Source organism: Rhipicephalus microplus, chromosome 7 (genome assembly GCF_043290135.1).
Source record: "Rhipicephalus microplus isolate Deutch F79 chromosome 7, USDA_Rmic, whole genome shotgun sequence".
Classification (NCBI taxonomy): domain Eukaryota; kingdom Metazoa; phylum Arthropoda; class Arachnida; order Ixodida; family Ixodidae; genus Rhipicephalus; species Rhipicephalus microplus.
In genome coordinates this window covers 9,435,383-9,457,964 of record NC_134706.1, presented here as the reverse complement: position 1 = coordinate 9,457,964, position 22,582 = coordinate 9,435,383, and the positions used below count along the sequence as shown (strand labels likewise).

The 22,582-nt window shown below is 45.0% G+C and overlaps 1 protein-coding gene across 2 annotated transcripts; it reads right to left on the bottom strand.

Moving 5' to 3' along the window:
• Nucleotides 1-3,015: 3,015 nt before the first annotated feature.
• Nucleotides 3,016-22,324, bottom strand: LOC119180024 (serine/threonine-protein phosphatase CPPED1). Of its 2 annotated transcripts, none has more exons than XM_037431156.2 (5): nucleotides 21,895-22,324; nucleotides 17,689-17,898; nucleotides 13,454-13,683; nucleotides 4,807-4,999; nucleotides 3,016-3,280 (listed from the first exon to the last, which is right to left on the bottom strand). In XM_037431156.2, the coding sequence occupies exons 1-5, from the start codon at nucleotides 22,091-22,093 to the stop codon at nucleotides 3,078-3,080; spliced, it is 1,035 nt and encodes a 344-aa protein (XP_037287053.2). In that variant the 5' UTR covers nucleotides 22,094-22,324; the 3' UTR covers nucleotides 3,016-3,077. The 2 variants fall into 2 exon arrangements, with proteins under 2 accessions (XP_037287053.2, XP_075724744.1); XM_075868629.1 differs by lacking the exon at nucleotides 21,895-22,324 and adding an exon at nucleotides 20,960-21,000.
• Nucleotides 22,325-22,582: the final 258 nt, after the last annotated feature.

The window sequence follows — 22,582 nt, the reverse complement described above, 5'->3', positions numbered from 1 at the left end:
CATTACCACTGCCAAGTTGTTCGTAAGCTACATCAAACTAGGCAGGACTCTGCGGCGTTTAGCTAAAACTGCACCACTACTTGATCTTAACAGTGAAGGGATTCTGAACCATCCTAGGCCTGAGTGAAAAATAGCATCTTGCGAAGAGTGAACACCGCGATTCGGCAGTCGTGCATGATATGTACAGTGGAGCCCCCTTATAACGAACCTGAGCGTGACGCGGCATCCGTTCGCTGTATCCCGAAGTTCGTAGTAAATGAAACACAGCTTTTAAAAAAGTTGCGAGTGAAAACACAAACTTTTTTTTCCCCAAAAAGTCCAAGATGCACGTGTTTCAAAGAGCAGAAGCGATAAGGACGATCTCGAGTTCATTTAAAATGGCAGGGTGCTCATTCGCCGAGGCCCGTTGCATAAGCTCCATGAAGCACTGGCTCCAAAGTTTTGTCGTTCTCGCAATCCAATCGCCCCAAATCGCTCTTGCCACGTACTTCATTCACAATGCCCCAATCCGTGCACGGTTCCCCGGTGTCGGCATCATCATCGGCCGTAATTAAACCATCGCAACAGAAGTCCCACCCGCTCTCCCAAGTCGGAGTCGACGACGCGCTGCCACAAATCGCCACCGCAGTGGTCCTGTTCGGAAGCTTTAGGCTCCGCATCGGGCCCGACGTCGACAACGAAGTCGGCCTCGCGAAAACACTTTCACGTGCATGTAGCCATCACCACCGCCCCCGAAATATTCATCATCTCCACAGCTGAATACCGGAACGCCCGAAGCGGCAAGTTGGCTGCCAGGTGGTCAACAGTTATGAGCAAGCACTCCGCAACACGGCACCTAACGCACGGATTATGCTCAAGCCAAGCTGTCACATTTTCGACGTTTTGTTGAGGAACAAAAAAAAGCATGCAAGTGCTCCCGTCTGCCATTGTGACCACACACAAGCACACCAAGAGCGAGCAAGACGCGCACACGCGACACACATGCCAAAACGCATAGAACAGCTCTGGGCCCGTTTCCAGTCAGAAAACGAAACTAATTCGAGTCAGCGTGGCTGGCGTTGGTGGAGACAGGTGAAGGGGTTGTGATCAAGAGAGGAGAGCAGATATGCAAGAGAAGGGCAAGGAGTTGCGATAGAGTGAAGGAGGGGAGGATGCAGCGGAGAGTGACCTTGAAAACCAAAACATACGGGCAGGAGGCAGGTTGGGTAGCTTGCTTGAAAGGTCCGCGATACTCGCACGTAGAAAAACTTGAGAGTGCCTGCGCACACAAAAGTCAAAGCATGGCCGCCTAGATCAGTGCGCGCGGTGGTGTTCGAAGAATCGGCGGCCGTGGTCGAAAAATCGTTTTGTTGCGCCGGCAGGTTTGCATGGCCTCACAAACTTTGATATTTCGCGAGTCGTTCCGCGCAAATTAACAGCGTTTGCGCGCTTCCGCATGCGTGCGGAAGGCATGCTGAGTTGAGTGCGGTGTGAGCGAGAACAAGTCCTAAACACAAAACGAATCGCAAATTAACAGTGGGTGGGGTAGCATACGTGTGTGCACTAGACGCAGACTATCGAATACAGTCAGTGGCCAACGATGTTGGCAAATGGTTCGGTAACTCCAGGCCGGCGACGCCAACGACAGTACCGGCGATCAAAAACATGGTAGATGGCCAACCGGTCTTCGAAATATCGGTGGCAGTGTGAAAGCACGGGCCTCGTCTGGCGATGCGGGGTGCTCAGAGTAGTGGGAAGACAAAGGACGGAGGGGTGCGTAACAAAAAGCAGTCGGGGCATGGAAGAAGGAAACAGCTTTCCTTCCTTCAAGGGTTGGGGAGAGCGGCAACAAGAGGGTCGCGAAGACAGGGTCGGCGTTTAACAATAAGAATGTATGGGCACCTCGCCGATGCCTGATCCCGGGTCGAAAGTTGTTTCCCGGGAAGTCGGCAGACCGCCGACTACGTTTGCTATAGCCGATCAGCAGCGCTCGGAAATGTTCGTTGTAAGTGCGATTTTGTGCCATTGAACCAATATATATTTTCACGGTCACGCGGATATTGTTCGTTTTAAGTGGGGCCATTACATGTGGTCTCGACTGTACAGTTTACCAGCGAAGTGCAAACTTGTAACTCTTGTCAAGTGGCCTCTCTTGACGCAGAGACCCGTTCTCACTCTCATTAAAGGTGCCAGTATTGGCTCTATTCTACCATTTGGTAGAGTAGGGCTAAAGGTTGATAACTAAAACAAAAAAGCGGCATTGGAATCAGACGTACTTCTTGCTATGGTGCTACGCTCTAAATGTGCTAAAGTTAGGCAGTAGAAACACTAGCACATACCATAAGCATACTGAGAGTGATTGACGCACTTCATGGTGTGCATTCAAGTTCGTGGTATGTAATGACATAGCTCCTTGCCATCCACCCACGTGTAGCCTTCAGAGCGTTCGTCAGGAGGAGATAATATAAAATTCTAAATGTGCGCAATAAATTTGTAACTCTGCTTCTACTGGCCACACTGAAAAATATTTTTACAGCAGTAGATTCCTGAGGCCATAAACTTCGATACTGAGGTCATTTGATGACTACTTGAAAAAGTGCTTGATGACCCCTTTAACACATGCTTTTAGGGCTTTTTACTCCGATTCATAAGCACAAAATCTCTCATTCAGTGCAATACTTTCTTTGTGTTGCACAAAGATTGCGAAGTGGGCATATGCGATAGAAGATTAAATTGACCTCTAAATTTGTTTGGTTCTACCCACTAATTTTGTCAGTTCAGACATTAATTCTCCATTTTCTAGGAGTTTTCCTCCAGTAACATCCCTATGATAAAAAAAAGAAGTCGACTAAGCCTGTAGATCTGACGAGTAAACATGTGGTACGAAACATAATAAATCTACTACTCCCCACGCAACTCCTCGTCCGACCTAGATCGTCACGTACGCACAAATTGGAAATACCTACTTCTCGACACTTCGTCAGATTCATTTGAGCGAACCTACGGCTGCCACGCACACAAAAGTTCTCACGGATACACTTCTGACTTCCCAAAAGGCCTACTGCTGAAAGTCCCCGACCTACAGCCAAGGGTCGGGGTCAGTGGAGGCAGACCGTCTCTGGGATCTCATCCAATGCGTAGTATTGGTGCTCGATGTTGTCTTCGCGGACTTTCACGACACGAAGCCCGTGGGTGTCGCAGCCAAGCTGCGCTCCGATGGCAGAAGTCACAACCAACTCCATGTCCTTGTAGAAGCCGCCGGCATTGCGGTGGTAGTGGCCGCAGAAGATGGCCCGCACACCTTCACATAGTGGGCGGGAAAAGAAGTTTCTCATTGAAGAACAAAAGTGGTCATACGAATTACTGAAAAGAGCCGAGCAAGCGCCCTGCTCCATATTTCAAGATATCTGAAATAAGTGCCAAATAAATACCAATTACCATTTTGGAGCCGAGCGAGAACCCCCTTGGAAATCTGGTTGGATTATTCTTCACCGTAGAGCGGGGGGGGGGGGGGGGGGCGCTTGCTTGACATGCTACTGTAAGCTCACCTCTAAAGCTATTTCATGGGAACCTCACGCACACTCCGCGGAGTCAGTGAATTCAGCCTAAAAATTTGCACGCAGGCTACTTCGTAGGATTCTGACTTGGAAGTGACAAGAGAACTTCAGCTCCTCTTCCAACTACAGAAATGTGCAAATGATCAGCACAAACGGTTACGGTGATTGGAAAAGGTGCTCTCGCAAACAGATCTCCATGCCTAATGTAATGACCCAGACAGCGTATACGCCTGCCTGGGCAATAAAAAAAGAGCTTTGCTTGTATGAATGATATTGCAGATGAAGCCTATTATGCAAACACAGTGTGCATGTTGGAATTAATGAGAATAAATGTTTATGATTCAGTTGACTACCATAATCATTAAAAAAATAATAGATGGCATGCTGGAGGCACTTGAAAAACTAAGACTGAGACTGCTTAAAGATGGGGTGCTTGATGTAATCACACACGCGCTGAAGTTTTGTCCAACAAAGCTTTGGCTATGCTGTCATAGAAAGTAGTTATACAGTGTGCACCAGTCATCATAATAGGCATCATAATAGACATAGGGATGTACAACAGGCGTGCTATTTGCATCAGTGTTCCAAATCCTGTCGATTATAATCAAAAAACACCAACCAGCCAACTAGAAGTCCTCTTGCTGCAAGTACTAGTACAACAAAAGCTCGCTAATTTGACACTCATAATTTGAAAACATGAAATAATTTGGATGCATTATTTGGACCCGGCCAGCATATGGATTGTTTGATGGCAACAAACTCTTGTTAATTCGGACACATCTGGCAGCAATCCGATCAATTTGGACATTTCTTGGAGCACGCCGAGTGTGAAGCATTGCAAATGTCTGACGCGAAGGTTGCGGACAGCCGAAACAGCTGTGGGCTTTCAGAAAACCACCAAAAACGGCATTATTGGTAAGCAGTAAGGGACAACTCAGAGAAGATTTAAGATTAAGACATGGGGGGATCTTCAGCTATGTTCACATTGCGAACAAAGTTGTAAATGACAAAAACTGCAGCTTTTGCATGGTTCTTGTACAAATTAATGGCTGTATTTACAGATTTTTCGAGAAAATGAAAGAGCATTAATGAAATAGACATTTACTCGATGTTTTCATGATAATTTGATACTTTGGATACCTCGTCATACGATTAATTAGGACAGCTTTTATGGTACCATGAAATCTGAATTAACGAGCTTTCACTGTACTTCCCTAGCGGCAACCCCTCCACCTGTCCTTTTCACACACACGCAATGAAAGAGCCATACCGGCCTTGTGGAACTTGTCGAGCATCCGTAATCTCAGTTCGGGGTCGAAGTTGAAATACATCTTGTCCTCGTCAAAGTTGCGCACGAACCAGGGGATGTGCTGGAAGACCACCACGTGCTTGGCACCCGTCCGCTGCGCTTCCGCCAGCTGCTCGTCCAGCCACACTTCCTGCTCGTGCGCCAAATCTGGCACCTGCACCATACAATGTTCACTGGCAATGGAATACAGTAGAATCTCCATGACACGAGTTCGAAGGGAGCACAAAAAATATTTGTATCATCCCTAATTCGTAAAAATAAAAAACAAGTTATGGGGACACTAAAGAGGAAAGATGACTTGGTATAGATTGACAATGTGCACTCTGAGAACTCTAATGCCATATATTTTACTATAATAAATTGATTATTAGCAGAGAGAATCAAGGTTAAAGTTTCATTTTTAACTTTTGCACCCTGCGCATGAGGTAAGAAATTTTGAATCTCTGCGCATGAGGTAAAAAACTTGAAAATGTATTTTCGGTATTTTTGCGGCATTGGCTCAACGAAATTTTCTAAAACTTCAGGAGGGCGCTGTGATCGCCAGAGCTCATGGACACGTTTCGCATGGACTCTGCATTTTCACCTTGCTGCATCGCCACAAGTTCCCTTTTCTACGTCTGAACAGTGACCCAACGCTCCAAGACGACACCAAGCACTGTTGGAAATCACCACTTCACACCGGCAAGTCGTTGTTTTGCTGCTGTGAATGCAACGCACCATGCCTGACTATGCTAGGCCGCCGTGCTTACCCTAACTCCGGCGTCGTTGCGACAAGACGCCGCCTTTCTCTATCAGCGTTCGCTTCCAGAGCGCGTCCCAGACAGGAAAATGGAAGTTGTCGTAACAGGAACGCCAACAACTGATGAAGAACTTAATGACAGATCGTGGTCACATACTGCGTTGGCCATGAAACGCCGATATCGCCGTCCTAATCCCGAGCGCAGCTCAGACGCGCTCAGACCTCCGACAACCAACGCGGCAAGCCGACTCCTTGCCGTGCACGACCACCGCCCGCTCCAAAGCGACGCCCACTGCCACGGTTACCACCGGAAGACTACAAAATAGTCCTGCGACCGCAGGGTTCATTACACCTAGCCGATCTGGGACCAGCCCGCCTCTCTGAAGCCTTATGCGCCGCTGCCGGATTCGACTCACCCGAAGTCCTTCACACCGACCAGATGCGCATTCACCCGACCAACAACACTATCACTGTCATCATGCCTGATGTGAACCGTGCAATGGCTTACCTGAAGATTACCCAAGTGAAAATTGCCGACCAATCTTGTGCCATGGCTGTGTACACCCCTGCACCCGACAACTCGGTTAGAGGCATAATATTCAATGCGCACAGCTTCGAAAGTGATGACCAGATTTTCAACGAGCTTCGCGCCCGCAATCCAACTATCGACATCGTAAGCGCTCGGCGACTGGGAAAGACTAGACATTTCGTCTTAACCATCGCTGGTCATACCCTACCCAAGCATGTCCGCTACCTTGCTTTCACGCTCTTGATCTTTCCCTTCAGAGAACGGGCAGAGGCGTGCTTCAATTGCAGACAAACTGGTCATAGGACCGACGTGTGTCCGAAGCCGAAAAAGGATAACTGTCGTCGTTGTGGCGAAAGCCACCCGCAACCTACCGACAGCAAAGAACTCAGTTGTCCGGTGCAATGCGTCGTTTGCAAAGGCGGCCACCTAACCGGCAGTCACAACTGTAAATACCGGTTCCTCAAAAAGAAGCTTCCAGGAAACAAGAGCACTGACAAAGCAACTCAGCACCTTTCCGACTCCCAGACCGAGGGTACTACTACCGACAATAAGAACTGTCAAGAATCTTTCCCGCCGCTTGGGGGAAGGAGAACCAGTGCTACCGGACCTGACAACGGGGCCCGCTCCCGATCCCTGTCAAGGACTCGGGATCACCACAACAGACTTCCGGCCGTCCCACATGCAAAGAGTGTTGCTTGGCAGACGGACAAGCAGCGACAGCCGCAGACACAACCCTTCGAAAACCAACAGGTGAGGGAGTTGGCAGAACAGGTCAAACTATTGCAACAACAATTGGCTGCCGCTAATGATAAAATTAAACAATTGGAACGCAAACAAGCGCCCGCTAGCGCCACTATTACGAACAGTACCGAACAGATCGTGGCCTGTGCCGCGCAAAATGAAAACACTGCCACAATGGACGTAGACGCGGTCAGGGGCACGAAACGTAAGGCTGCCGAACCAACAGCCGTAAATACCACTACAGACCCGAACGTCTCACAAATCAATGATCGAATTGAAAGGCTAGAAATTTTATTCGACAAAATGTCTAGGGAGCGAACAACTCAAAACCAACAGCTCACTGAGAGTATCAGTGCCCTTGGTATGGCTCTCACTAACCTTACAGCTCGCTTAGATTTGCTTCCCACTCTAACCGAGAGTGCAGCTGCGGCCAGCGTAATCACATCACAGACACCGTCCTCAACTCCCACGCAGCCCATTGCTCACAAAAGTCCCAAAATGCCCTCGACCCAATCTGTCAGGGCAACGCCATAATCACGAAAAGATGGCACACGCTACTAGCATGCTCTTCTGGCAGTGGAATTGCAGGAGCTACCGCAAGAAATGGGCAGCTTTGCAATTTCACCTCCAATCCACCGACCAGTCCCCTGATATAATTGCGTTACAGGAGACAGGCTATCCTGCGAAACTGTCTGGATATGCCGCATTCAACGAATTTACCACTGCCAGTAAGCAACCGGCTACTGCCATACTGGTGCAACGCAATATCACAGCAATCCAACATGACTTGCAATATACAGAAATAGTTCACACTCTCGTAGAACTTCTCCCCCACAAACGCTCAGATAGCAGTGTATATGTTTTAAATTCGTATAGTCCACCCAGAGATACTAGTACTCACGTTGCTTCACTTCTAAGAAAAGTTAGCAGAATAGCGGGTCACTCACAGCTGATAATAATGGGAGACTTTAATGCCAAACATACCAAATGGAGCTACCCCAAATGTGACCGCAAGGGCACTAAACTATGGGAAATGATTAGGGTCTTGGGTCTTACCCTACTCACGCTGCCCGACCGACCAACCAGGATTGGGAATAGCGTCAGTCGCAACACAACCCCCGACTTGACACTTGTTAAATAAAAACGCTTACACAGTTACGTGGGAAAACACTGAACGACATTTAGGAAGCGACCATTACCTGCTTTCCATCAACGTACCCACTAAAGGCTGGAAAAAAACAAAATTCACTACTAAACACACGAAATGGGATGTCTTTCGATTCCTGAGAGACAAGCGCTTAACAACCACCATCGAAGATCTCAATGAGTGGACTACCGATCTCACTAATGATGCTAAACGGGCTACATGCGAAACCCCAATGGAGCGGGACGGCCCCATCCCGGACTCAAAGCTTGTGCACCTGTGGGAAGCACAAGCCAGCTTACATCGCCGACGGCTCCGCCAAAAGCACAATCGAAAGTTGAAACGCCGACTTGCGCAAATTGACAGGGACATCGAGGAGTACTCAAAAAAACTTAGTCAAACACAATGGCATCAGCTATGCGACAGGCTCAACAGTCAGCTAGGAAATAAAAAAACCTGGCATCTCCTCAGGCACTTATTGGATCCTGAGCAGACTAAAAGCACGTCGCACAATAAAATGCATCAGCTCGTTTACAAATACACGGGCACCAACCATGAATTAGTGGAAGAATTGAAAAACAGGTATTTAAACACACAGGTAGACTCGTCACGAATGCCTGAATACTCTGGAAATGCTAACCATGAGCTAGATCGAGATATAACCGAGGCGGAAATACGTGCTGTTTTGAATAGTATTCGTACAGCGGCTTCCCCAGGAGATGATCAAACTTCCAACAAAATATTGCGTAACCTAGACGATAAGTATATTACGGCAATTACTGACCTTATGAACAAACATTGGGCGTCTGGGACACTATCGCCAAGTTGGAAACATGCTCGAGTAATATTTATTCCCAAGCCGGGCAAGACATTGAGTCTGGAAAATCTTCGGCCTATTTCCCTTACATCATGTTTAGGGAAAGTAATGAAACATGCAATTCTACGACGACTAACAGCTTATGCAGAGTCGAGGCACCTGCTACCCCCCACGATGGTGGGATTCCACCAGCAATTATTCACACAGAATATAATGCTGAAACTTCACAATGATATATTAAATCCTAGACACACAGCGGCTACCAGGACCATCCTGGGCCTGGATATCACTAAAGCATTTGATAATGTGTCCCATGCTGCTGTACTAGACAACTTGGCCCAAATGAATGTCGGCAGTCGCACTTACAATTATATCAGAACTTTTCTGCATGAACGCACGGCTGAACTAACCATTGGCGACCTAAAAAGCGACAAAATCACCCTTGGAACACGGGGCACTCCACAAGGAGCCGTGTTATCACCATTCCTCTTTAACATTACGATGCGTGGCCTGCCCGTTCTCTTGGATCAGATCCCACACATTAGGCACTCGCTTTATGCTGATGATATCACCATATGGACCTGCACAGGCTCAGATGGGCAAATCTGTGACGCGTTGCAAACAGCCGCCAACACTGTACAGGAGTACGTAAAGAAAGTGGGCCTTAGTTGTTCTCCCAACAAATCCGAGCTCTTAGTAATCAGAACCAAAAACAAGAAGGATGACCCCTACAGTGGAGCACGCTTCGCAATCGATATCACAGTAAATGGGAACGTTGTCCCCACTGTTCGCACAATAAGGGTTTTAGGAATGCTCATCCAGCATAATACTCATAACACAGAAGCTATCAACAAGTTACAGGCATCCGTTCAGCAAACGACTAGGCTTCTAAGGAGAGTGGCAACGAAAAATCAGGGAATGAAGGAATCCGACCTATGCAAGTTAATCCACGCTTTTGTAATCAGTCGAGTCACCTACTCGTTCCCCTACTACCAACTCAGAAAGAATGATCTAGAAAAACTAAACTCCCTAATTAGACAAACATATAAACGTGCCCTAGGACTTCCCAGATACGCAAGCACAGAAAAACTACTGTGCCTTGGTATCCCCAACACAGTGGAGGAACTAATAGAAGGGCATTTGACGGCCCAAGAAGGAAGGCTCTCACGAACCAAAGCAGGCTTGCACATACTCAACCGTCTCGGACGACGCACTAGTTGCATGCTCAACAACAAGGTTTTCCTGCCAGCGGCGACTCGTGCAGACATTATAATCAAACCCCTGCCCAAAAATATGCTGGCAGGAATACATGACGAGAGACGAAAGGCAAGAGCAGAAAACCTCACAAAACAATTTCAGGATCGCCCAAACGTTCTGTATGTTGACGCCGCTCGATAAGCAAGAGACCGTTACACCATATGCGCGGTGACCGGCTGTGGGGAACTTATTACTGCAGCCACCGTAAAAACGGCCTCAGCATTAGAAGCAGAAGAAGCCGCCATTGCGCTGGCCACCTCAATTCCTGCTACCAATTCCATCCTGAGTGATTCGAAAAGAGCGCTCATGAATTTTAGGATGGGCTGTGTTGGGCTGAAAGCGGCCAACATTCTCAAAAATAAGAAACGGGACAATGAAATACAACTTATACGGGTGCCCGCTCACGTGGGGAATCCAGGGAATGAGGCGGCCTACCACGTAGCCCGAGGTTTAATCAACCGGGACGTGGACCCCTCCACCCTGGACTTCCCGCAGGAAGGGATCACCACGTATAACGAAATTACAGCATATTACCGAGAGAACCGCAAGACATACGCGGCCCCGCAGGCAGATATATCAAGGGAACAGGCCATGATTTGGAGGCAAATTCAAACAGATTCTTTGCCCAGCCCTCATCGGCTGTCTAAAATTTACCCAGAAGAGATTACACCAAACTGCCGACATTGCAGCTGCGTAAAAGCTACCCAAAATCACATTCTTTGGGAATGCGAGGGTAACCCCCCACCAAGAACAATACTGCCAGCTTCCTCCCTCGAGGCGTGGGAGTCGCTCCTGTCGTCAGCTGACTACCGTCTTCAGGCAGAAGTGGTTAACTGGGCCGTAACGGTTGTGGCAAGCTTTTGGCCACCACCCTTCGAACCACCGGCAAATTAAGTTTACCGACCTTGCTATGCCATCAATAAAGTTGTTTCTCTCTCTCTCTGAAACTTCACATGCTAAGTCTATGCACCCACAGATTATAAAGTACTTCATTTTGATCGATCAGAAGCTACTTAGGACCTAGTAGACAGCTTCAAAATTTCTTACGTCACGATGTTTGGTGCGGGAACCTCAAGGTGGCATCGTCACTCACATTTTTTTTTTTTTCATGGGTTTTCTCACTTACTAGGCATTATGTCTTAGTAAGAGTGGTGTTTTTGCGAATGTGAACTCGTACTTTACAGATGAGCAAAAAATTGTTTTGCTCTTTAGTGTCCCTGTAAAGCTGATCATGAAAATAACAAGAACTTTATAGCAGTCAGCTACTTCTTGCAGAAAAAAAGTCCACGGTGTTCTTTTGAACTTTCCTGCCTTCCCCGTCTCTCAATAAAGTGCCGCTTTGCTCACTCATGCTGCTGGCACTTAAAGGCGCGCTTACAGTTGGCATCAAAGAGAGCAAAAGTGACAAAACTAGTAGAAAATTCGCTCGCTTCACCGTTTAAGGAGGCAGACTGGTCTTAGACATTTTTTGTTCATTTCTTCAGTGATCTTGATCTAACTGCACAGGGTTATGCAGTTTTTTTTTTGGCTGATTTCAAATATTTAATTAGTTTTCCTGTAACTGCACCTTGTGCCTGAGATAACTTAAGTTCAACCCGTATTGTTTAAGGAAGCCATAAAAAAGGGCTTAATTAAACATGATATTTAGGATATGCCAACATAGACTAATGACTATAGAGTAAAAGTATGTAAAGTTTATGTTTTTAGGCCTTCATTGGTTATTTTACAGCGAAACGAACTATCCATTTTCAAAAGCAGTTGGAATTATTTTACAATTCGGATTAGTAATTAATTAAAAGGGGATGTGCACTAAATTCTGCTCCCACACTTGCATTCTACACACATACAGGTTTCCACTGCAAAGAAAATTATTGTTGTACCTGCCCTAGCTGCAGAGATGTTGAGGCCTCAAAATTGAATAGTTGCAAATCTACTTTTTTGAGAAAAATGGAAAAAAACTGAAAACACAGTTTCTTCAAAAAGCAACAATCATGGTGTACATGTTTTGCAATCCTCATAAAGGCGCTCATAAATTGGTATTAGAGCTTTAGACACAGGTGCTGGCAAATTATAAACAAGCCTTAAAGTCGGCTCCCCATTTTTTTTGCAAGTTTTGCATGTTAACAGCACCAAGAATCTGGACAGTTAGAATGACACTACAAAAAAATTACTACTTCCTGGTGCGTGAAAATTTGCAGAGAGATAGAAAAATACTTGCAAAACACCAAATATGTCAATTTAAAGAAAATAATTTTTTTGTCAATTTTTGGTCCCAAAGACTAGTCTGCCCCCTTAAGCGGCCGAAAAACCGTGCCGCAAAGTCGACACGAAAAAGATCAGTCCTCCCACAGACAAGCCGCGTAGCACTGCCTTTGTGCAGCGCTCAATTGCACGTTCGTATAATCCGCGATTACTGGAAAAACTGCTCGTGTAACACAGAATCAAGGCATACTTTATATGATGTAGCCGATCCAAAACAACCTTAAAATTCGCATCATTGCAAAATTCACATAAACCGTAGTCATATCATTGAGATTCTACTGTACCAGCCAGCTGAGCCACTTGGTAGGTATACATTAGGGGTGTAGGAATATGGTAAATCTCATAAATTTTTCCAATAGTGCAGGTTATTCGATTCAATTCACACTGGAATTTCACTATTTGACTATTCCAACTTCTCGAAGAAAAATATAGTCAGCATTTGATTGGCAGTGTCCTCTTAAGATTTTCAATATACTTCACTACCATCACACTTTCGTACTGCGGCAACGCTGCCTTTTAAACTCTGCTACACATAGAGTTTCCTCAAATTAACTAGAAAGGACTCTGGCGCAGCGGTTGTCTAGTCTTCATGCTTGTGGGTTTTCAATGCACTTGTGGTTTCGTTTATTTCAGTGTTCTGGTTTTGTTTCAAATAAAGGAACAAACTGTTTTGAACTGCGTGAGCCGATTTGAAATGGTGAGCCTAAATTAATAAGGTGGTGAAGCGCAACTACTGAACATTTATCGATGTTTGTTTTGTGACGAAGCAGTTATAAGCCTCACTCTCATAGACACTAGTGCCAGAGTTCCCCCTAGTGTATCTATAAGAAACTCTATGCTGCTACAGTAACAAATGTATTGACTTAAAAAAATGCTGGTTCCAACATGGAGATTATAGATGTGTAAATGTAGAGCTCAGTTAATCCTGTTTTGGACCTGAAATCAGGCAACACTTAGGTTGCACAAAATCATGTTTATAAATACAATTCAACCTCAGAAACACCTCATTCTCACAACTTAAATTCAAATCAAAGTGAATACGAACATCGTAGCATTCATTCGAACATTCGAACTCCTCTACAATTTAAACAAGAATGAAATTTCAAAAGAAGTACACACCAGCAACGGATCCTCGTAGTACTGCGTGTTGATGACAATGCACATAACGCCGCTGCACCAGAAGGTAAAGTAGTCGTCACCAAAGCTGTTCCTGTAGGCGCACACACTGGCCGGTGTGGGCTGGTTGCCAATGTCGTGGTTGCCGCAGACGCACACCAGTGGCACCTCACTGCTCATTTTGGAGAAGACACGCTTGAAGTCAGCCTCCTGTTCCGGCTTCAGCTCATCCCCTGCAACAATGTCAACATAAGAACATGCACAGGTGCCCCCAGAGTTATTCTCGCACTAGTGGAAGACTGGGCCAGTTGGTCCAACATAATGTGTTGTGTATAAAGCACCGTTAAATGCAAAAAAGTGTACATCAGCCAGATGGGTTGATGGTTAAAGGATCGACTCGGAGAATGTGTGTCGCCCTTGAAGGTTCTCGCAGGTGGCGCGCACTTGTCTGTGCACTGCAAGGATTATAGGTGCGATCCGCAGTTTGGCAGCACGAGTATTCTGAGCTCAGACTGACCAGAGAAATGACGGAAGCAAGGCAGATTAGGGCGGACGCAAGCATGTGTATAAGTGTTCCCTAGGTGGTACTAAATGATTCACGATTATGACTGCTCATTAATCACCCTCTCCTTTATTATCTTGCAATTTAAACCCCTTCCACATGCAGAATGCACATCTATGTTGTACTGTAAAAGCTCGTTATTACAAACTCAAAGATGACTATAAAACTGTTTCTAATTAAGCAGAGTTCGAATGAGCAGGTGGCCACTACTACAGAAATGGTGCTACACTGGGCCGGCAAAACCTAAAGATGCCACCTCCTGACTGACTATTGTGGATTAGAAGCTACCAGACGTTTCTGGCAGTTGATTTTGTAAATTAAGTTCAGTGAGCTTCAACAGTGAATGCAGTTTATTGATTAATACACCAGAAGTCATTAATACACCAGAAGCAAGCACCAGCATGAATACATGAGAGTAGCGAAGCTTAATGTCGAAATATAAGACGACATTTATGCTTCAAAACATTTTTTATAGTACACAGTTAATGTAATCAAAATAACAAGTAAGCAGCAATTTGCATTTTTTTGCATTTCTTCAGTCAAGACTCCATGAGAATTGTTTGCAGATTGCCCAACAGATTCATCGCTGTATCCAAATTCTCGTCTACTGAGAAATGCTGCTCTATCGTTGTTTTGAGCCTCTAGTAAATTTTGGTTCTCTTTGGTCTTCCCACACATTGTGATCACTTGGCCGAATTCTGCGAGGATCGATAAAAACCAGGGGCTCCCAGTTCGAATTGACTGTTGCGGATACCAATGCCTTTGAATCATCGGGAGCTTTCCCCAAAGAAATACACAGGGCTGTTCCGATTTCAAGGTGTCAGTTCAAATTAATTGAAAGTTTGAATTAACAGAGTTTGAATTAACGAGCATTTACTGTAGAAGTATCCATATACACATAATTATTGATTTGATCGATATGTGGGGTTGAACGTCCCAAAACCACCATATGATTATGGGAGATGCCGTAATGGAGGGCTCCGAAAATTTCGACCCACCTGGGGTTCTTTAACATTCACCCAAATCTGACCACACGGGCCTGCACCATTTTTGCCTCCTTCGGAAATGCAGCCGCCGCAGCCGGGATTCGATCACGCGACCTGCAGGTCAGCAGCCAAGTACCTTAGCCACTAGACCACCGCGGCGAGGCTCCATATACACGTATAAGTGCCCATTAGTTTGGCCTGGATTCAGATGATATTTTAGCAACTGTTCCACATATATTATTATGCGAACTTTTACTCTTGTGTTGCCTTTCTGATTGCTCCTTCATCTACTTGGTGGTAAATAAAATTTTATTTTCATATGATTTGATTGTCTATATATTCACATTCTGAGTAGTTTTCACCACTCCGTAGCCTCTGCAAAAAAATAAAAAAATCGCGAAGGACAGGTGCAGTGGTGTAATGTGACGTCACTCTAGCCAAGAATGACGAGGCAACTTTTTTATCAAAGATAGGCCCACCTTCAGAAGAATTGGATAGCCTGTTACGTGTTTATAGTACTTTCAAGAAATTTCATAGCATTCCTTCATATTGAGGTTTACAGAACATGACAACTATTTCATGCCTAGTGCTTGCTAGAACTACTCAATTACTAAACAATGTTAAATTTTGTAAAACACATGTAAAGAAAAAATAATTAATGATGTGAAACAATGACAGGGCTCCCAAATGATGCCCAGAGTAGACACTCACATCTTTCTCGTCTGCATTACAAGTTGCTTTACTTATCATAAAACTTGCAGCAGAGATCAAATTGAAATGGTTTGGAGGTGTATCCAGTGTGCTTTGAATGTCCTCAATTATTTGAACCCCCCTATATTTGCAAGCCCGATTGTGCATGTGGCGCCCATAGGTGGTTAGCATTCCCCAAACTAAGCAATAAGTTGTGAGATATCGTAGTGCTGGGTATCCGGAGTCGTTCCAACTATTGAGAATCCCTTTACAACATTTATGTCTCAGTAAGGAGCACATTTGATTTCAATTCCGTGGGAATGCACCCAATGTAGGCATGACGTGAACTGTTGCGAAGGTCGTGTTTGGCAGATCTTGAAGCAGCAAATGGCTAGGTGTGACACAAGTGGCATCTGTTCATACTGTGTGCACGTGTCACAGGTCCCGTTAATTAAGGAGGCGATCGCCGGGATAATTCTAAGGGCCGAAGTATCGGCCCGTCGAACTGCACCATGAAAGCACGGACAATTTAGAAGTGGTCCTATTTGGCGCGCCAGCGGGCGTCGGCTGTGGTCCAAAGAACGAGTCAGAGCCGAGAGTTGATAAACAAAACAAAATTATATCCTCAAGTGTGGCAGATCAAACAATACACAAACATGCACACTCGGCAATAGTTCAGTGCAATATTTCACCAAGCTAGCAACGAACTACCAAATACAATCAACTACACTTGAAACAACGGGCACAAACAACAATACGCGCTACAATACAACGCAATCACATGCATCGAACAACCAAGACACTAAAAGACTAAAGAGTTCGAAAACTTATTCAGTCCAAAGTCCTTGGAACAATGTCTGAATAATACTCTTCCAAGAATCACTCACTCAAAGTCCAGCACTGTTGTCGATCCGCTGACCCCGAAGTTTCTCTTCTAGGAAACCTCGCGTCTTCGATTGGCCGCTTTCCAAGCACCATACTTCTTCATCAGTAAAACGTCGGCTTCCCATGTGCAGCTGCTGCAATGCGTCTCCGCTCGCTGGCGGTAGACACACTCTTCTGCTTGTAGCACAAGCCTTCACCGTTCAGGTGGAAACCTTCTTCATTACATGCTTTGTCACTGACGACAAAAGCCTTCGCCGACACGGCAGAATGACCCTATGCACACTTGTGCAAAACTTCCTTCATCTCCTGCCTACGCACGCTGGCGTAAACTGTCTTCGTCTCCTGGTCTCCCTTTTCCGCTGCTCGCTTAAATACCTTTTGTGTTAGATTCCAGAAAATTCTAATCGTTTCATCGGCACGATGCACAGCCAAGACTGGGGAAAGGACGAGACGTTTCGAGAGCCGTCTGCGACACGTGACGCAACTATGCATCACCACGCCCCTTTCCTTCGAGATCTTTCCAGGGCTTGCTCGGCGGCTGATGTGAGGAGCTTGGTCGGCGAAACTACGCTTCCGAGGGGGAGGGACGGTGCGCCCAGGGAGTCTGGATGCTTGTTTTCTTCTTTAGCGTTGACCTTGAGGCGTCTCTCTGGCGCTTGGTATCGTCACTGTCGCCAGAATTCGGCGGCACGCTTATTTATGAGAGCTCGTTTGTGACAGCATGACATCATGAATGAGACCCATACTTATTCATTTTTTAGTTGGTGAAGCCCTGTTATACGTACAAAGCTCAAATAATTGCACGGCATGCACTGAATTTTTTAAGCTTTGTTCTCGTCTCCATAAGCATTGCACCAACCAAAATATAAGTGTGCCCAAACTAGTTTGTTTCTTAGTTCTATTAGCTATTCCTAACTACTTAGTGACTGTCACAGATATGTAGCCCTTAACATAAGGAATAAATGCCTAATGCATATTGTAAAATTACGATTCTTTTCCTGCTCACTTTGTGCAGTTCAAATGTTTTCTTGAGCCTCTTATATGACTGCTGGATCACGTTCCCAAACTTTCACTTCATATTCCCAATGAGTGACTATCTGGGCATCTGCTCTCACCAGGCATGGCATCCACAAGGTCTCCGCAGACGACGAAGAACCGTGGCTTTGGCTCCATCCGGTTGACAGCTTCGACGGCCTTCTCGGTGAGCGCTATCTCCTTGTCCCACCGTGGGCATGGCTTTTTCTCCAGATATGACTCGATCATGCCAAACTGCGTGTCCGCTGCTTGAATGAAGAAGAAGGGCCCTTTCCATTGACCCTCGGTCTCTGCAGAACCAAAAGGAATGAACAGACCAATCATAACCTTGTATGTAGTTACTGTGATACTATATACTAGACATCAGAGTGTCTACCAATTTAATTTTAATAAATTTCCTGATTTTCCACGGTTTTTTAGGATAAATCTGAGCATATTTCTTGAATTGTAAGCATGTTAGAAAAACTGATCGTCTGTGTAACGGATGCAAGCCCTTTAGCGGTAAATAAAGACTAGGGAGGGGAGAAGCATGTAGTGTTCTAAGGAAGATTTCATAAATGAGGCAGTAATGATGCCAAACCTGAAAAAATACATTTATTTATTTATTTAACATACCTTACAGGCTCTTCTTAGAGCATAGGGTAAGGGGGACATATACAGGGGGAAAAAAGAAAAAGAACAATGAGATTGTTTCCAGTTGAACTATGCAAATTGAATATAACTTAAAGGGGCCCTGAAACACTTTTTCAAGTAATGGCATGGATTATCTAAAAGAGCTGATTGCCTTATGAATTCAACCCCGCAAAATTTTTAATAATCCGTGCAGTACAAGCGGAGTTACGAAGAATTGCCGCATGCTGCGATCGCCTTCTCTCTTCTCTCATCCCGGCGAAAGCGCTGAAGGCTAAGCAAGAAGGAATGGCAGGGGCAAAGAAAATACGTCACGTGCGCCTCGTGACAAGGACTTTTTCTTTTTTCTTCAAATAGGCGACTTTTTTCGTGTGACCGTGCGTGCACACGTTGTCAAGTTGCGGCCTACCACTGTGATCCCTGTAACAACCGAGTGTGCCATGTTCAAATCATAAAGTGGCTGATAGATGGCGTTCTGCGCGTGATCATTGAGCTTCTTCTGTCATTTTTCAAGAGAAGAGAAAGCAATTTTTAGCTGACTGATAGTTTATTGTGGATTCCAGGCCGCATGCTGGGCTATAATATTGGGCTCGCGTGATCCGGGAGCCTCCACAAACGATTGGCAGCGTTTTCTAACCACGCTCAAAAAGTGTTGCAGGGCCCCTTTAATACAGTGTGCGCTAATTAAATTTTCAGACCTCGAAGTCTTGAACCAGGGTTGCTTTAGTTTATAATTTCCCTTGATTTAGAAACTACAGCCATTTTCTGTGATGCTCACCAAAAAGCTTTCTAGGTAGCATTTCATGCTAAGTCTTTACATTTTATTCTTCCTCAGACTTTTACTTTCAAAACAAGATAACCTTTTGCATCTTGAGAGCATTCCTTCTTTATAAAGAGGGAGAGCTGATATCAGGCCGCAATTTTATTTACTCATACTGTTGGCCTGTCGGCCCTTACAGGGTAATGATGCCACATGGTAAGAAATCAACAGTGCAAGTAAACAAACAAGGCCCACTCACAGTTTGAAGTCCTATAAAAAGGAAGGAACTGGTAAGTGAACAAAATTTTTTTTGTACTCTTACAATGAAGAAAGGCAAGGATGCCAATTGCTATTAAAAAGCAATACAGACATGAATAAGGCGAACAATAACTTGTTTGCAAACACTTGCTCAGACTTAGTGCATACGTATAGCGCTATCACACTTTCATGAAACTTTTGAAAAAAGAGGGAAAAAAATTGGCGACATTTCTATCCTGAATGCAGCTTTCAAATAGACACTTGGATGCTATTCCACTTTTGTGCACAGTGCATACAATTTTTTTAGAAATTATTTTATTGTGCACAATGGTTGAGGTTCTTTTGCCTAACACATTCTTTAGGATATCCTAGGCATGCCTGGCCTGTACTTTTTGATGATCTTGTTCAACATGTTAATAATGCTAGGTGATGAAATTGAGGTCATTTGGCTTGTGGATGACCTGTCACTATTTGCATTGCTTTTCTGTTATAATCACTAAGCCTCTGAGATTATATCTTGTTAATGGCATGTGCCGTTCATGCCCTTTGAAACAGCAAGATGATTTATCAATGCTACCTTTGCTGCATAAATTTTTATAGCCAGATGATTTATCAATGCTACCTTCGCTACATAAATTTTTATATTTCCCTAGCTGAAGTAGCCTATGAATGTCGTGACCATGATGCAAAATACACAGTGTACCAACACCACCACAACACTGGTACCACAACATGGCAGTTATAGACAGAAAGAGAGAGAGACTTTATTAGGAAAACAGATTTTTACCAGTGTCTATATACTGCTGGCATGCTATGCTGTAAAGGGATGAGAAATCAAATTAAGATATTTTAGAAGAGGGAAGAAAAGAATGATAGAAAAACAACATAAGCAAATATGAAGTGTTCAAGTGAACCTGATAAAACTTTTTACAATGACGGTAGCGGGTATTAAGGCTCTTCTATGTGAAGTATTCTATTATTCGAGCCTTCCTACAAAGTCAATTTTGAACAGGTAATTGACTAATTACTGTACAATTACTGTACAAGGTCCGGGCACTGGGTCTAATATGCTGTGCAACGTTAACTGGTCATGGCAAATCATGTTTATTTGTAGTTCAAACTACTGTCAATCATCACGGTTTGCAAGACTTTCAAGTAGTGCATGCTCTGCTGTCTCTATGCAGCCACAGTAGTGTAAAAATAAGAGTTGTGCTTTAAACTTATCAACAATTGCAATTGCGTTTCTCCTGCTTACTTACTTACATGATATCTGGTGTTTAGAAAATTTAAAAAGTTCACAAATAAAAGCATATATTGGTGAGGCTTTGAAAAACTTTGAAGAAAAAGCTGAAAATAAAGCTTCATTTCAATATGTGTAACAAGAAACCCATGTTTTTTTTTTCCAATTTTTTTTCCTTATGGGTTTGCGATATGCCTATTAGTGTACAAATAAATGTTTGTGTATGCCACATTCAGCTGAAGAAGACGGTATAGAATCTCTAGGCAGCGAGGGAGTGAATAAAAAATTTCCTATTTTACTTCTTGGTCAATGATCGATATAAGTGTATCATATTCAATGCCATGAAATCCTGCTGGTGTGTGTACTAAGACTAGCAGGAAGGCCACCGTTTGCTTCAATGTGGCAAGACACAATCGAAGCATTGTTCGAATCTGCACGAGAACTTGCAGCGAAACCACCGTGCCTGACAACAAGAGCTGCAATTTTCCGATATTGCCAGTCCAACATGGCAGCTAAGATGATGTCAGTACAAGCCATCTGTATTAAAATATTTTGTGAGCTCTTAATTAGCATAGAAAGGATTTAAAAATTAAGGTCACATTTTTTGGTCCTGTTTAATATATATTTTAGTAAGATGAGTAAAAACCGAGGCATTTTCTTGGTACAGTGCATGAACATTACCTAATAGTAATCAGTCAAGGCTCTCTGATTTGCACAGCTTATATTATTACATCAGAAATTTCCTCGCGTCGTGCCTCCCCTCTTCTTTAATTTGTTTTTTAACCTCTCCGCGTAAGATTGTCACTCCTTGCACATCACTTAACTTACGAACGGAAGTCTGCCGCGGAGCACGAAAGAAACGCCCAGTCGACAGCAGCTGCCTATTTTCACCCGATGCTTCAAATACTGTATCGAATCGCCGCAATGACAAGCGTCAGAGACTGAAACAAAACACTTTCGCAATGATTAGGCGGTCGTAAACAACGTCGCGACTGCAGAAACTATAGAACCCCTTTTTTAGCCTGTAACCGCCCGGAACAACTTCCAGTTCATGCCGGTATCACAAGATTCACTTGCGATCGCGATAGAGCCAGATCGGGATCGAATTTGTCGACAGCGATTGGCTCTTTTCAGCCGTTTGAGCGAGTAAGCCGATCACGAAATTCGATCCGATCAGGATCGAAAGTGGATCGTGCGACGCTCATTGCGCAATACGGCGAAACGAACGCTGTCGAAGTTGTGGGCCGAAGGCGGCAGGGGGTTGGGTTGTTAACCCTAGGTTTCGGATCGTGGATGCATTCAAATGGTAAGCACACAGGCGGTACGGCGTGCCGCACGAAACTCGGCAGCGACATGTAGCATCCGCGCCGGCAGACGGGCGCACGATGATCGCCTTACCCTTCGTGAGACCCTCGAACGACTTGTTGCGAGCTCGGATCCTGAATCCGGTCGACACCGTCGCAGGCTCCTCGGTGATGTGGTAAGGTTGAAACGACTTCTCCACGGTGCTCGGCATTACAGCTGCTGAGAGTCCCGGAAACAAGCGCCGGAAACCGCCACACCTGCTGACAAGTCTGGTGCGGTGTGCACAGCACATGCACACGCGCGCACTGAAATCGGGAGGGAGGGTGTCAAGACCCTTCACAGATAAGCGTTCAGAACCCAACAACTCCGAAACAAACACTAGAAGAAAAGCGGGAATGCGCTACGTCGCAGCTGAAGTAAGATTTGCGTCACATGCCGGCGGCCCCCGATATATATTTGTCTCTCCTGGGAGGCGAGTGCTGTCACAAGGTCCTAGTGCGCGTTCGCAAATTCCAAGTTAACTGCCGGTTTAAGTAACAGCTGCCAATCGGCACTTACTGCGATCTTTAGGGGTTCAAGCAGTTACAGGAGGTTCAAGCACCGAGTGAAAGCCGCAAATATACAAAGAGCGGCGAAAAATTCGGCTCGAATCCGCACTTTGATCGGCCTTGTGCGACAGCTATGTATCCACTGGGATTCCATACATAGAGTAAATTACGACTAAACTGCCGTTTTTCTAATTACATAACCTTGTGTATAAAAAACTTAAATGCGACAGCGT

Bases quoted from the DNA above. Each gene is read 5' to 3' on its own strand.
- LOC119180024 (XM_037431156.2), bottom strand. From the start codon at position 22,093: ATGTGCTGTGCACACCGCACCAGACTTGTCAGCAGGTGTGGCGGTTTC. The intron at 17,899-21,894 runs GTAAGGCGATCA...TTGGTTCTGCAG, and splicing joins GTTCGAGGGTCTCACGAAGG to AGACCGAGGGTCAATGGAAA. The intron at 13,684-17,688 runs GTGAGAGCAGAT...ACATTGTTGCAG, and splicing joins CCTTGTGGATGCCATGCCTG to GGGATGAGCTGAAGCCGGAA.